This window comes from Eleutherodactylus coqui, chromosome 11, assembly GCF_035609145.1.
Source record: "Eleutherodactylus coqui strain aEleCoq1 chromosome 11, aEleCoq1.hap1, whole genome shotgun sequence".
Classification (NCBI taxonomy): Eukaryota; Metazoa; Chordata; class Amphibia; order Anura; family Eleutherodactylidae; genus Eleutherodactylus; species Eleutherodactylus coqui.
Genome location: NC_089847.1, coordinates 14,161,314 through 14,177,702, shown reverse-complemented (window position 1 = coordinate 14,177,702; position 16,389 = coordinate 14,161,314). Strand labels below are relative to the sequence as shown.

At 44.3% G+C, this 16,389-nt stretch overlaps 1 protein-coding gene across 2 annotated transcripts in view; it reads right to left on the bottom strand.

Moving 5' to 3' along the window:
- Positions 1-15,658, bottom strand: part of MYLK3 (myosin light chain kinase 3) — a 45,243-nt gene extending 29,585 nt beyond the window's left edge. Inside the window, exon 1 of one of the 2 annotated variants that reach the window (XM_066582765.1) lies at positions 15,562-15,658. In XM_066582765.1, coding sequence (XP_066438862.1) covers positions 15,562-15,654 — 93 coding nt within the window. In that variant the 5' untranslated portion in view covers positions 15,655-15,658. Of the gene's footprint in view, positions 1-9,698; positions 10,379-15,561 lie in introns of those variants that run through there. The other variant, XM_066582764.1, reaches the window with a different exon arrangement.
- Positions 15,659-16,389: the final 731 nt, after the last annotated feature.

The window sequence follows — 16,389 nt, the reverse complement described above, 5'->3', positions numbered from 1 at the left end:
CAGACTTATGGACTTTCTACTGACCCGCATACAGTACACCAAACCTGGATGAAAAAAGCTTAGGTGACACTAAGGATTCTGCCCGTTTGTTTGTTTTAGCAATCAATAGGGGTCTCAACACCCGGACCTCACCAATCACTATGACATGTCAAAAGTTTTGTTATCGTTTGCTGGGAATATCCACTTTCAAACACCATGTTTTTTGGTTGTATTCTATATTAATTAAAGAAGTTTTCCAGGTCTAGAAAAATACTTCAGAGGCAGGGAAAGGTGTTAAAGAAGTAAGCCATAGCCTCCTCCTTAACCCTTTGCAATCCAATTTTGGATTCAGGGTTTCCTATGGGGCTTTCTCTTTCTGCCATTATACAATGGCACCATCTGCTGGCTAGAGCCAGTACTGCGGTATGGGACATGCTGGAGAGGCCCCCGACAAAGAGCGGCCAGTAATATACAGTAAGAATACCCTGCCGGACGTCTTCCGACATCGGAGCTGTACAGCCTTCAATCAGAATGTCTTCAGACGTCAGACAGTGGATTGGAAAGAGTTAAGCGTCTCTAGTGCTGGTTTCTGCCGCCACAGTGATCCCTGAAGAAGCTTCAGTGGTCATGTGCCATTCATCGTGCACATGACAACACAGATAGTCATAGGCTTTGGTAGTCACATGCCAGTGATGGCAAAATCACAACTGAAGCCTGTGATTGGCTGAGCAGTCATGTGTACAATGAAAGGCAGGTGAATACCCCAGCTTCTTCTGGGATCAGGGCAGAGGGGCCAGTGCTTCTGCACAGGACAGGGGGACACTTAAAGAAGTGATTAAGGCTGATTTCTTTATTTTGCTCTATTCCCTGCCCCTAAATTGTTTTCGTCCCAGAAAGCCCCTTTCTAACTTTTTAATATACCTTTATGACGGCCAAAGCTAGGTTTGTCCTGATACAAAGCTCCAAATCTCCTGCATAGATATAGAGGGACCGTAATGTTCCTCAATCACGCTCTATAATAACAGTCTGCAGTAAGGCCTCCTTCATACGGGCGTATGCACAATTGCACTTGTCTAAGCGCAATGTATTTGAGCTTTTTTTGCATGAGTTTTGGCGTATTTTACGGTACTTTTTGTGCTCACAGGGCATGATGTTTTTGCGCATGGGACACAGTCACACCCAGATTTAATGGCTAATTAGCCTAATGAGTTTTTTTCCTAGAGTATGACTCACGCATTTGCCCACTCCCATTGTCTTCTATGGGGACCTTTGGTGCGTAAATGCCCAGGAAAACAGAGCAAACTGCGTTGTTTTTTTTGCGTGACCGAAATGCATAGGAAATACGTTCATGTGAATGAACCCATTGAAATCAATGGGTTCTATTCTCTGCGCATTGCACATGTAAATTCTGCATACGCAAATACGTCCGTGTGAATGTAGCCCTAGTGATCTCTCCTGCACTTGAGTCAGCTGGACGGGTTGTCAGCCACGGGATGTGAACAAGAATGCATTTATTCACTGACTGCAAGCAGAGATATTGAAAATGGTGAAAGATTGAAGCTGAAAGCATGTTAAAAAGTTGCAGATTTTTTTCAGTGTACAGTCATTAAGCTTCACTTTCAGACATTTAGGAACCCCCTTTAATAAATCAGAGGGTGAGCATCCAGCATATAAGGTCCCACAGGTGTTATTCGGGGTGTGGATGGCCATTAATGACCAGGCGGCTATACGTGGACATTATGCCAGATGACTTGTCCTTAGCTCTGCATCTATTGAGTTAACTATATATGAGACTTAATTCCCTTTCAGGCAGCAGATGCTGAAAAATCAACATTCTCAGTCTGGGAAAATATTGAAGAGCCGCGCAGCGCGCAGAGACGTTCCATGGTATTTTAATTCACACTCGCTGCCAGATGCCATCCAGACGTCAGGACCAGCCGCGGGTTCGCTGTCCTAGAAGTCTGTCGTCTTTGTTTTCTTTATCTTCGTGAACGCTGCGAATACAACAAAGCTGCGATGTAGAGAAGGAAGGACACGGGGAGCGCTTTCATATTTCCTCTTTCTCTAGAAGGCGGCTCATTTCTCCGGCGCCCTGCGGAGAGTCCGAGCCACTTCATCTGTCTGACATCGTAAGATCTGTCTTGTGTAAAGCTTTGAAAAGTGTCTCTAAATCGACGGCCGCAGATCACCCCGCCAGTGAGTGGATGGTGGGAAGTGTAATGAAGCTCCAATATTATGACACTTGAGGGCTATGGTGGGCGGCAAATCGCTCGCGACACAGTAGGTCGGGGGTCCAAACCTGCTGCTTTCCAGCTTTTTGCAAAACCCTTGTAGTTTCGCAGTGTGAAATGGCTATTAACATAGAGCATTAGGGCTTATTCACACGGGTGATTTTCACATCCATGTGCTGTCCGTACAGCACACAGACAGCACTCTGATCTATTACAGGCGATGGCGTTATATAGACACACAGTTTTTTACATGGAGCATAAAAAAATACAGCAGGTCCTATTCTAGACTGATTTCTTATTGGTGCTGTCCAACCACACACAGGGGTATCCCCATTCAGTGGTGGGGATCCACATGCAGGATTAGAATGGAATACACCTGTGTGCAGATGAGCCCAATTTAGTGGAGTAGCACTATTCACTTGTGCCCAGGAGTATCCCCATTCAGTGGTGTGGATCTATGCACAGGAGTATCCCCATTCAGTGGTGTGGTCTATGCACAGGAGTATCCCCATTTAGTGGCGTGGATCAACACACAGGAGCATCCCCATTCAACAGTGTGGATCTACGCATAGGAGTATCCCCATTCAGTGGCGTGGATCAACACACAGGAGCATCCCCATTCAGTGGTGTGGATCTATGCACAGGAGTATCCCCATTCAGTGGCGTGGATCAACACACAGGAGCATCCCCATTCAGCGGTGTGGATCTATGCACAGGAGTATCCCCATTCAGTGGCGTGGATCAACACACAGGAGCGTCCCCATTCAGTGGTGTAGATCAACACACAGGAGTGTCCCCATTCAGTAGTGTAGATCAACACACAGGAGTGTCCCCATTCAGTGGTATAGATCTATGCACAGGAGTATCCCCATTCAGTGGTGTAGATCAACACACAGGAGTGTCCCCATTCAGTGGTATGGATCTATGCACAGGAGTATCCTCATTTAGTGGCGTAGTTCAACACACAGGAGCATTATCATTCAGCAGTGTGGATCTACACATAGGAGTGTCCCCATTCAGTGGTGTAGATCAACACACAGGAGTGTCCCCATTCAGTAGTGTAGATCAACACACAGGAGTGTCCCCATTCAGTGGTATAGATCTATGCACAGGAGTATCCCCATTCAGTGGTGTAGATCAACACACAGGAGTGTCCCCATTCAGTGGTATGGATCTATGCACAGGAGTATCCTCATTTAGTGGCGTAGTTCAACACACAGGAGCATTATCATTCAGCAGTGTGGATCTACACATAGGAGTGTCCCCATTCAGTGGTATGGATCTATGCACAGGAGTATCCTCATTCAGTGGTGTAGATCAACACACAGGAGCATCCTCATTCAGTGGTGTGGATCTATGCACAGGAGTATCCTCATTCAGTGGCATGGATCAACACACAGGAGCATCCGCATTTAGTGGTGTGGATCTACGCACAGGAGTATCAGTATTTAGTGGTGTGGATCTACGCACAGGAGTATCCCTATTTAGTGGTGTGGCTCTATGCACAGGAGTATCCCCATTTAGTAGCGTGGATCAACACACAGGAGCATCCCCATTCAGCGGTGTGGATCTACGCACAGGAGCATCCCCATTCAGAGTCGTGATTCCACACGCAACACTAGAATGGAGCACATCTGTGTGCAGATGAGCCCCATTCAAATGGTGCGGATCCATGTGCAAGATTAGAATTGAGCACGTGTGTGCAGATTAGCCCCATTCCATTGGGCTGACCCACCTGCAGCTGCCCGATGGGGAGTCTGCACCAATAAGTGACATTTCCCTTGTGTTATGCAACTTAGATTTCAAATTACAATCAGTGGGACATGGTATGGGGACAATTGAACTGGTGATGATTATCCATTTAGTCACATCCGACCCTCGGTCACCACGCATTCCTGTTTTTCACGGCTTCTTTCAGTTCAGGCGATTGACATATTCGTGGTGGCCTTGATTGTATCTAGCCACCACGAATATGTCAATCACGGATTGAACCAGCTTCTGTTTTATCTATGCATGCATGAGGTTTAGGTTTGAACAATGACTTGGCTGGTGTATGTCTGAAGGAGTGGACAGGGTTGTGTTCTGTGTATGATGTATTTCCCCTGTCTGGTGTATCTGGGTGTTACTATCTAGGGTGAGCCAGGTACCTAGGTTCCAGTGTGGGGCCGTCCTTATTGGGACGATTGGCAAGGTTCCCTTTTTGTGGTCTTAGTTGTCTTGTGAGTCCCTACTCTAACAACACAACAAGGACCCTTGACGTGGGCTTGTGTGCTTACATATTCTGGCCACAATACAAACCAATTACCTGTACTTCCATCTGTCTTTGTACTATTGGTACAAATTGGTCCTGTTTATGTTGTTTTTGGTGTCCAACGTGTATGCATATCCCTACTCCTCTTTCTTCCCACTAGCCTATATTGGGCTTGCGTTTGTGTAGGTCATTGTTCCTGCAGCCTACACGAACATTATAATACATACAGAATATCTTCCAAGGATCCCATATTATGCAGGATTGCCTTGCATAATGGGCTACAAAGTGGGAGTGGCTTATACAAATATACATGAAGGTGGTCATTTATGAGAGGCTTTGTGTACATTTAAGGATGGACTTAAAAGTGTTCCACTACTGGGGATGCAAATGCTGGGAGATATGCATATAGTACATGAGTAAGACAATAGACGCCATTCAGGGTTTATAGAAAACTGAGGGACAGCTGTGATATGCGTGGTGATATCTGCTCTTAGTATCTTGGAAACAGTGCCAGCCTTAGCTTAGATGGTACCATATGCAGAATTTATATTAGCATCCAAGTCATCAGAAAAAAACTATATACATTGCATTGATAAGCAGTCTGCTCGTATTCTGCTAGACGAAAGGAGCAAAATAGAAGCATACACAAACCAGAACAGCGCAGAGAATAAATAAATCCTGTACCAGAACCAAGCTCAGTACATAAATACAACCCCAGAACCAAGCTCATAAATAAATGAATACAGTACCTGAACTAAGCTCATAAATAAATACAGCCCCAAAACTAAGCTCATAAATAAATACAGTCCTAGGACCAAGCTCATAAATACAGCACCAGAAACAAGTTTATAGCATAAATACAGCCCCAGAACCAAGCCTATGACATAAACACTGTACCAGAACCATGCTTAGTACATATATACTGAACCAGAAATAAATACAGCCCCAAAACTAAGCTCATAAATAAATACAGTCCTAGGACCAAGCTCATAAATACAGCCCCAGAAACAAGTTTATAGCATAAATACAGCCCCAGAACCAAGCTTATGACATAAACACTGTACCAGAACCATTCTCGGTACATATATCCTATACCAGAAACAAGCTCAGTACATAAATATGGAGCCAGAACCAAACTCATTACATAAATACAGATCCAAGCTCAGTACCCAGATACAATTCCAAAATCAATCACATCACATAAATACAGTAGCAAAACCAAGCAATTGTGTTGCAGGGGAACTGAGGGACTGACAGGAGTGCATCGGAAGATCGCAGGGAAGGAGGCAGAGCTAGGAGGAGGAGGATTTGTGTAGGTCCAAAAGACACTTCTGCATGGAAGAAGGTCATCTGGCTGGGCCGACTTAAGGGAGGGGCGATCGCCTCCAGCCAACATCCATCTGGTGCCTCCCTAACCAGCTGGGGGCTAGTGTCCTGTGCGACCACATGAGTTGAACGTATCTAAGGCCGGCCATGCTTGGAAATCTAATGTAGCATCTATTAGATCAAAATTACCGATGGACCGAATGGTATAGTGATCTATTTCTGATACTTTCATATGCTAATAAATGTTGCCTGGAAACTATGAGAGAAGAAACTGCACTATGAGGGTTGTAACCGCCATTAAAAATATAGACTCCTTGTTCAACCCCATCCCTCCCCTAGAAGTTGTCGGATGAATGAAACTTACAATATTAGAGCAAAAGGGTCTTTTATTATGGAGAACTGACCCCTTGTAAGGAGGCTCTAGTAACCTGTTGTACCGCCTGTAGCTTGGATACAAGATGTGATACAGGTGGGCATGGAGGCTTTAGTACCCTGTTGTACCGCCTCTAGCTTGGATACAAGATGTGATACAGGTGAGCATGGAGGTTCTAGTACCCTGTTGTACTACCTCTAGCTTGGATACAAGATGTGATATGGGGGCATGGAGGCTCTAGTACTCTGTTGTACCGTCTCTAGCTTGGACACAGATAACTGGGACTGTGGACTCATCTGTCATCCTGTGAATCCTCCCTGTCACATCACTATTTTGTCTGCATCGGTGTCGCGCTGGCTGATGTAAAATTTGGACTGTAACAGTTTTTTTTAAGTAAACAAGCTCTACCCACCATTCCCGGTTTTGCTCAGAAAGTTATCCCTGTGTGTGGACTTTTTATTACCAACTTCTGGATTCACCGCAGAGGATGGAATGGTGGCATCACAAGTGAAAAAAGACTTAAAGGGGTTGTCTCGCGCCTCAACGTTTTTTTTTTTCCATAGCCCCCCCGTTCGGTGCAGGACAACCCCAAAGGATGTGTTAAAAAAAAAAATGTATTACTTACCCGAATCCCCGCTCTGCGACTTCTTCCTTCTTCTTCCTTCACCAAGATGGCCGCCGGGATCTTCACCCACGATGCACCGCGGGTCTTTTCCCATGGTGCACCGTGGGCTCTGTGCGGTCCATTGCCGATTCCAGCCTCCTGATTGGCTGGAATCGGCACACGTGACGGGGCGGAGCTACGAGGACCAGCTCTCCGGCACGAGCGGCCCCATTCACCAGGAAGAAGACCGCACAGCGCAAGCGCATCTAAAAAAGCAAGAAGACATCAGAATTAGACGGATCCATGGCGACGGGGACGCTAGCAACGGAGCAGGTAAGTGAATAACTTCTGTATGGCTCATATTTAATGCATGATGTATATTACAAAGTGCATTAATATGGCCATACAGAAGTGTATAACCCCACTTGCTGCCGCGAGACAACCCCTTTAAGGTAAACCAAGGACTAGGTTTTCCCTGAGAAACTCCCCCAGCAGTAACTTAGTTGGGTCCTGTGCTACCCCCAAGGGAGGAGATGGTAGAGCCCCGTGACAAGGCCTCAATCTACCCCGCTATCTCCTCGGCTGTGGGCCCGCTCCTCGGACGCTGCACAAGATGTGATACAGGTAGGCATGGAGGTTCTAGTACTCTGTTGTACCGCCTCTAGCTTGGATACAACATGTGATACAGGTGAGCATGGAGGTTCTAGTACCCTGTTGTACCACCTCTAGCTTGGATACAAGATGTGGTATGGGCGGGCTTGAAGGTTTTAGTACCCTGTTGTACCGCCTCTAGCTTGGACACAAGATGCGATACAGGCGGCCATGGAAGTTCTAGTACTCTGTTGTACCGCCTCTAGCTTGGATACAAGATGCGATACAGGCGGCCATGGAAGTTCTAGTATCCCGTTGTACCGCGTCTAGCTTGGATACAAGATGTGATACCGGCAGGCATGGAGGCTCTAGTACCATGTTTGGCCACCTCTAGCTTGTATACATGATGTATTACTGGTGAGTATGAAGGCAGTAGTACCCTGTTGTATCGGCTCTAGCTTGGGTACAACATATGAAATAGGCAGGTATAGAGGATCTAGTCTGTTGAGGGTGTCCTGAGCCCGGTCACCTTGTGTGCCCTCACACATCCACTGGTCCCAACACCTCCTAACAGTCTGGTCAGAACGGCCCAGGTGGAGGCAATTTATGGATACAACCATCCTGCTTCTCACATCCCAATAATGCGCCCCTCTCAGACTCTGGTAACAGGGTGAAATCTCTTCTCTGTGTCGTAGAGGCGTCTAGTGGTCAACAAGCTCTACAAGCGGAAACAGAGGTCACTACACACAAGGAGCCTCCGAGAGCCTCTTATAGGCCAAGGGGGGGAACCACTTTTAGGGCCTCCAGTGACAAGACCGTTCATCTAATCACCACAACTCTCATCATTTACAGATCTGCCTGAGATGGAACTGCAGGACGGGTTTTGCAGCAAAACAACAATTTCAAGGGGGGCGATATTATTTATTTTTTGTACAAAGCGTCTATTACCAGATATACTTTTATTCTATATTACACTTCCCACATGTCCTTCCTGCGAAGGTTGTTGAAATCAATCTCATTTAACTCAAGTGGACCCTCGGGCTCCCCTTAATCACACAAGAAAGGAGAAGAGGTGCCGCCGGCTAAATGTCTCATTATTCAGTCTTTCTTCTATCATTTATGAACACAGAAGATCAGCAAGACGCGAATAACACAATCTTCAGATGAAGAGTCATTCACATGTGAGGTTATGCATTTTAGCTTCATCGTAGTTACTCAACTTCATTGGAAATATACCTTAAAGGGGCAGTTTGGGAGACAAGACACTAATCTGAGTCATGTGTATGGATCTCAAAGCTGTTGGGCCCCAATGCCAAATCAGTAACAGGGCCTATAATGCTTTATTCTTATTCTACAGCATTTCCCCCACACCTGCCTCACACTTTTACACAGTACTGTAGATACCTCATATGCCATCATGTACAGATGCCACATAAATACCTGATGATCCAGCATTTTCAGATGCCACATACAGTAGATAACCCAAATACAGATTCTCCATAGATATGCCATATACCACAGTGTACAGCTACTCCATAGATACCCCATATATCACCACATACAGATATCAGGTAAGGAAGACAAGCTTAAAACCTTTAAAAGGTGTTGTCCCACTTCTAGCTGTTTTCAGACTGCATTGTGCAATGGTCCAGATTAGTACTGCAGATTATATTGTATTGAAGTGAATAGCACTCGGCCTGCAGTACCAACTCAGGCCACTGTGCAATGTACGGCGCTGTCTGCAGACAGCTAGAAATAGGACAACACCCTTAATTAAGAGCAGTGATGGTAGCATCAAGTAACATGCTCATCGTATCCGGTGCCTTTCTACTGGAAGAATTAGATATTTATTTTATGTGGCAAACGTAACTGGTTACATTAACTACAATACATAAGTGTAAGGGGGAGAAACTGAGGAAATTTGCATTTTTTTTTTCCAATTTATGGCTGTTTCCCTATAAAGCTGAGACAACTTCTAAAGATAATGGTTTTCTTTTTGATCCCATTAAAAAGACTTGAATGTACTGCAAAAACAACAAATTTTGGTAGGCAATGAAATATAAAAAATGCTCAACTTTAGAATGTATTTGTCAAAAATGCATTAATGACGTTTGGTCCTGAAGGAGTTATGAGGTCAGCTGAATTCCCTCTTTCCATTATATGCAGACTTAAGGTTTATTATCTCTTTAAGAGGTCAACAATATTTGACTTTTATCTTCTTAGATATTGAAGACCTTAGGTTTGGTAGTCCACTAAGAAGTCAACAGAATTGGACACTTACCTTCATAGTAAATCAAGGCAACAACAACATAAGAACATTATAATATCGAACATATAACCCACCTCTTCATGTGCCTCCTTCCTCCAGGGCATAGTACCTTTCAGAATAAACTCCACAATTTTAGAGTTTTTCAGCGTGTTCCCTACAAACTCCACAACCTTATCCATGGTGGAAACCACTTTCTGAAGACCATCAATCTTCTCTTGTTGGATGACAGAATCCATATGTAATACTTTAAGTAAATGGATTAACTCGTTGAAGCCGCCCTGCTCGTTGACCTGCTCATGACCATCCCTGATGTCACGCTGTCCTTCTACCATCCTTGGTCCACCTCCTGGAGAAACTGATAACCTGTCCATTCCTCTTTCTAGCACATCCATGCTATGATAGACCATCTCCAATTTTCCCATGACATCTTCCTGGAAGTTTAAGAGTTTATCCATCTTCTCGTTGAGGAGACTCAGTTTCCGGTCCATGGTTTGGACTCCACCGGTTGACTTCATCTGTGATTTTCCAGGCCCTGCAGAATGGTCCAATTTGCTTTCATACATTTTGGCCAAGCAAGAGGTTATTGAATCCTGCTTACTCATTTTCTGTTGTGGTGCCGATAAACACTCTTAATCTTGTTGTGTCCCGGTAATCCTTCTCTTAATTTTGCATGTACGAGGAGGATTTAGGTTTATACAGCGGTAACTTTAGACGGACGAATGGGCGTTAAATTCCTTGTGTGCACAGACATTTAGCTGGGACTATCTGCCTTCTCACGGTGAGGCCTCGAAACAACTGTCTAAACTTGGCCGCTGAAGTTCTTTTCGGGGGTTCTTTGACGTCACAGGGACATTTTAAATTCTTTCCTGAGAGGGTGGTGATGGATAAGCACGCCGTTAAGAATCGTTACTGCCTGACAATGACAAAGGAACGACATTGGACCATCCTAGTACAATGTATAGCAAGCCTTAATATGATAGGAACTCATGGAGCAGACCCCTCAACGAGGTCCCGAAGAGCAACATGAAGATTTTTGTGTTTATCATAAAACAGTCATTATAAGAGATCCACAACACATTCGGGGAATGACAAAGCTGACAGATTCGGCCGTGACTTGTGACTATTAATAGACAACAATGACAAGTCTACACGGCTCACATATAGCTCCTTGGAAGGGGAATCTGATAAGAGGGCGCTCTGCTCTCCCGTAAATACAAGACGACGATTCATTTGTTCTTGTTTTCATCACATCCAGTCAACAACAATTTAGGGTTTGGTGAAGTCCACATACGGGTCCCATTAAATAATGGACACTACGATCAGGAGTTTTGTTAACCCCTTAAGAACCTGGCCTATTTCGGACCAAAGAATGCAACGATTTTTAGGGGATTTTCAAAAACCATAAATTTTTTATTTTTTCGTCAACATGGCCGTATGAGGACTTGCATTTTGCCGCGATGCGTTTTTAACATTAGAAAGCCCCATGGACACCTGGGGGGAAAAAAACGCAGCAAATTCGCAAACGTGGGTCAATACGATTCCAACAATAGCAACATTTTTATTACATTTTTGGGGATTTTTTTTCTCCACTTTTGCACAACAAAACACCTTTTTTGTGGCAATTTTATTTTTTTTTCACATAAACCGAGCTCTGTAAGGGCTTGTTGTTTGCGTGACGAGCTGTAACTTTTATTGGTACCTTTTTGGGGTACATAGGGCCTTTTTGATCACTTTTATCACATTGAGGACTTATTCACATGAGCATTTTTACTCAGCTATTTAGCCGCGTGAATACATCTGCTGAAAGTCGCGACCATCTGAAGCATTGGTTTCCAATGTATTCGTTCAGATGACCAATTCTGAGTCGTGCAAAAATGGCGCGCCGGAAAAAATAGGACATTTATATGCTGACGGTAGGTCTTGCCCTATCTTTTGACAAATATACGCTGATGGCTCCTATAGGCTTCTATGGGAGCTGCACAAAAAGGGAGGGGGAAGGAGTTTAGCTGCGTGCAACGCTGGGAAAAGCTTACAGGGGCCGCTATTTAGGCATTAGAAGCTATTCTGAGGATTTATGTCAACAGAGGAATTTCCAGGCTGCGGCTTTGCTAATATGTTGCACCCATTGTAGTAGATTTTTGACTATTGAAATCCACATGTAACATGTACTTTGCTATGGATTCCAGCTGAGCGTTATTCGAGTCGAGCTTTTCGTAAAATTCGAGAGCTCTACTCGAGTAACGAACCCCATTGACTACAATGGGAGACTCGAGCTTTTTTGTATGTGGGAGGCCGGGTCTCTCCCTCTTCCTCTCTCCCTCTCCCTCTTCCTCTTTCTCTCTCTCTCTTCGTAGGAGGATGGGGCAGAGCGTAGGAGGATGGGGCAGAGCCTAGGGTATGAGGCAGAGCAGCAGTCTGAACCTCTGATGAGACAAGCTGGATGTCAGACTACCTCAGACTCCAATACATAATGTTGCTGAGCTGGAATTGCTACTCATGGTTGTGTCCTAATATAGACGCAAAAAGGATCATATACAAAGAGCAGGTCTGAGGACTTGCTTGGATTGGCAATTTGGCTTTTGCTAATGACTGTGCAATAGTTGGGTAGGTCCAGCACCTATGTAAAGGAGGGTTCTCTTTAGGTCCTTCCCCTCTATGGATCAGTAGTGTTTCACAGGTTCAATATATATACTCTTATTGAAAGGCATGTAAGTTGCGGTAGGTGGTCCACTGAGAGGTGGAGGTACTCTCTGGCACCAGTGTCAGGCGGATAATGGACAGAGATAGACACAGCATTGTTAGTCCCCAGCACCAGGGTGGGCCTGAACTTCACGATGAAGGACGCAACTGCCCAACCCATGTCCCTGCACATCTGCTACCTTGTAGAGAATCGCCCATCGCAGTCTTCGGCCTACAAGTCCTGTATGATCACTTGTTACTTTATTACATCAAATGGTACATCCCGTTTACATTCAAGGTATCAAAATGTGGCACAGTAACGCATCTTATTCCTATGAAGAGGACAAGTTGGGATCCGTGGCCGAATTGCACAGACCTGGGGTTCTATCTGGTACCTAGGTGAGCCAGAAGTTTCAAAGTCCAACCAGCTGCCAGCTTCTGAGGAGCCTCCCAAGGGCAGGTGTGATCTCCGTTGAAGCTCCCTTGTGGTCCAGGCCTGGGTCCTGGGAACCCCTCAGCTTTCCTCCGGCCCATCCACACCTAAACCCAAGCTCTGAGGAGAAGACAAGTGGACTACCCAAAAACAGTAAACATATTGCTACTACAGCAACGGTAATGCAAAGGATGGTAGAAGCTGCTGGATCACACACTGGAGGGAACTTAATGTGAGAGTATCTGACCCCTCTATCAGCATGTAACACCCCAACGTGTCGAAAGGCTTATCTCCTGCCAAGTACAAACAATGCCAACTTTCCCTTCCAATCAAACCGCTCTGTTCTCCTGAAAGCAGTGCATAGGACAGCTACTAAGGACATTATATTACATTCATGCATTTATATTCGACACGTTGCAGAATATTCAGAGACGTTGCTGTAGGAAGAGTTCTGACGACCTTATTCCCACCTGCAGGCCATGAGATTGGCCATTTGTAATGTTGGTGCAACCGTCCAATGAAAGTTATGAGACAATAGAATGAAATATCCAACTTCTCTGAATTTAGTGAATTAAAAGCCAACAAAAGATACACGTTTGGGGTGAAGCCCTTCATCAGAAGGACAGATGAAATAATTACAACATACAGTGAATAATGTTGGGTTTTTGAGGTTCTGTTAAGGACAAGTTTGCCCATTAGTTTGCTTTTGCAAAGTGGAATTACCCCCCCTTGCACGGCCTTATGAATCACCAACCGGTGCGACTACTTAAGGTGCTTTTAGACGAGCCGATTATCGTTTGAACGAACAAATGACATCACTACTAGCTTGTTCGCTCTCATTCAGCCTGTTTCGAAAGTCAATGGGACTTTCTAATGTTAAAAACGCACCAAAAACGCAAGTTGCACTGTGTTGCGTTTTTAACATTAGAAAGTCCCATTGACAATCGCGTTAACAAAAAACGCAAGTGTATGGGAGCCCTAAGGCAAGAGTGAGCACTCCAAGGGTTCACAGAGGGGCTGGGCGTACATGGCGAGCTACTGTCCAGCTTTCCCACTGACACTTTGGAAGGTGTAATAGAAATGGCGCCCCCTCTGTTGGAAGTTCTTCCGAAAGGCTCCTTTTCCCGGGGATAGGTTCTCTTTAAATGTCCCAGGTACCATAATTCTCAATTTGTGAGGAATCCATAAGAGAAGACAAAAATTCATGTATTGTCACCCTCCTTTCCCAATTATACACAATGTTTCAACCCTTCCTCCCATAACGACTGGAGACTCAAGGCTGTACCCTGCACCCTCCTGTCTCAAAACACTCCTTGCTCCAAAAGTAATTTCACATGGTAGCAAATAAACGGCACCATGCATTGCCCACATAAAAGTGCCAAGCAGCGCTACAATAATAGAACAGCTGAAAATAACACCGCCATACAGATCAAAAATAGTAATACAGACAATAATAATAATATTGCTATACAGTGTCTACATAGGTGCACAGCTGATAATATAACGCTATACAATGCCTAAACAGTGGTACGGCTGATCACTTCTGCTATACAGTGTACAAATTGCAGTAAAGTTGGTAATTATTCTGCTATACAGTGCATAAATAGTAGCTAGTAATACTACTACTACATAGTGTACAAATAGCACTGCTGTGAATAGTGCTATACTAGGCATGAGCAGTAGCACAGCTGGTAATAATATCATTAGATTGTGCATAAATAATAGTAGAGCGATTTATAATACTGCCATGCCATGCATGAGCCATAGGTAAATAGTAGCAGCGCTAATAATAGTACTGCTAAACAGTGCATGAATCGTAGCACAGCTGCTAATAATATCGCTATACAGGACATGAATCATATCACAGCCTGTAATAATGACTAGTAGCACAGCCAGTAATAATACCATTATACAGGGCACAAATAGTAGCACAGCTGATAATAATGCTATACAGTAGCACAGACGGTAATAATACTGCTATATGGGGCATTAATAGTACCACAGCTGATAATACAGCTAAAAATAGTACAGCTATACAGTGCATGAAGAAGAGTAGCACAGCTGGTTACAATACCGCTATACAGCACATAAATGGTAGTAGAGCTGTTAATAATACTGCTATATAGTGCATGTACAGTACCACAGCTAAAAATTGTACAGCTATACAGTGCATGAATAGTAGCACAACTGGTAATAATACCACTATGCATTGCGGAACTACTAGCGCAGCAGGTAATAATACTGCTATATGGTGCATATATACTTAGCACAGCCGATAATAATACCATTATACGGGGCATAAATAGTACCACAACTGATAAAACAGCTAAAAATGGTACAGGGGAGAGGGACTTGTTATTTGTATAGCTATACAGTGCATCAATAGTAGCACAACTGGTAATAATATCAGTAGACAATGCAGAATTACTAGCACAGCTGGTAAAACTACTGCTACATGGTGCATATATACTAGCACAGCCGGTAATAAAACAACTGCTATACAGAGTACACATAGTAGCATAGCTTGTGTCTTGTAATGGGTGCACGAAGAGCCATGGTTATACCACAATGTCACCTGCGGTTTTACATAGGACTACAGAGAACTTACTACATTGTCTCAACCTCACAGAGTTCGATGACAACTTCAGCCCTGCTGCATCTACATATGAAGTCTTACATAGTGTCATGTTGTAATGATATAGTTTAGCAGCTGGAAGCCGCACCTCATGATACGTGTGACTATCACTGACTTTCCCAGTATTGATCAAAGCTGAGACTTGTAGTTCTATAATGACATAGCGCCACATAGAAAACTGAACTGTTACCGCAAACTTCCTGATATAATTGGAGACGCTGAATCCTCCCGTGGCCAGCCGGAGAGATCTGTGGAGAGTGGAGTCCTGGTACAACGTCCCCATTTTCTTCCAACGGGAACCGATCAAAAAGCCGAAAGTTCTTTGCTAAGGTTTTAAGGGGGAAAAAAAAAACTACCCGGAAGCTTCCAGTCTAATTGGATCTTGTGTTTGGAATTTTGTTTTATCAGACTGCGCTCCTGGCGTCACCGCCTTGTCACCGCCTTATCTCCTGCCCAGCGGAATATAGCTTCCTGCAGAGGAGATACTGCTGGGCACAGCAGATGTGGCAAGACAGAAATCTCAAGGGGGCGTGCGGGGGTCTGAATAATCCCCTCATATTTCCAGAATATTCCAGGACGGGAACGTCATTTACCTTCATTTCTGAATATTGGTGTTATTATATGGGCGGTACAATAGGATGGCCCTGAAATGCTCCGGGTACATATATAATAAATTCCTTTTATCTGGCATTTGGTAATCCAGAAATTCTTATATCAGATTTTATCTTAAGTTTGCAACAAAAACCAAAGTCAGTTCCTGATTCCCGTAAGCCTTCCGAAATGTAAATGCTTCTTTAGCTGTAGCTTTCTTCTTCAGGTGGCAAAAAATGTGCAAAAATGGCAAAAAAAAAAAAAGTCCCACGTCACTGGATGAACACAGAGCCCCTCCCTAGAGGAACGGTTTGCAGAGATTTATACTCTAAAGACAATGGAGGATCTTATAGCTACAACTCCCCCGGCCCAGGAGAGATATGTTAATATATGGGGAGCCTGGCTGGACTTCCTCACCGCTGACTCT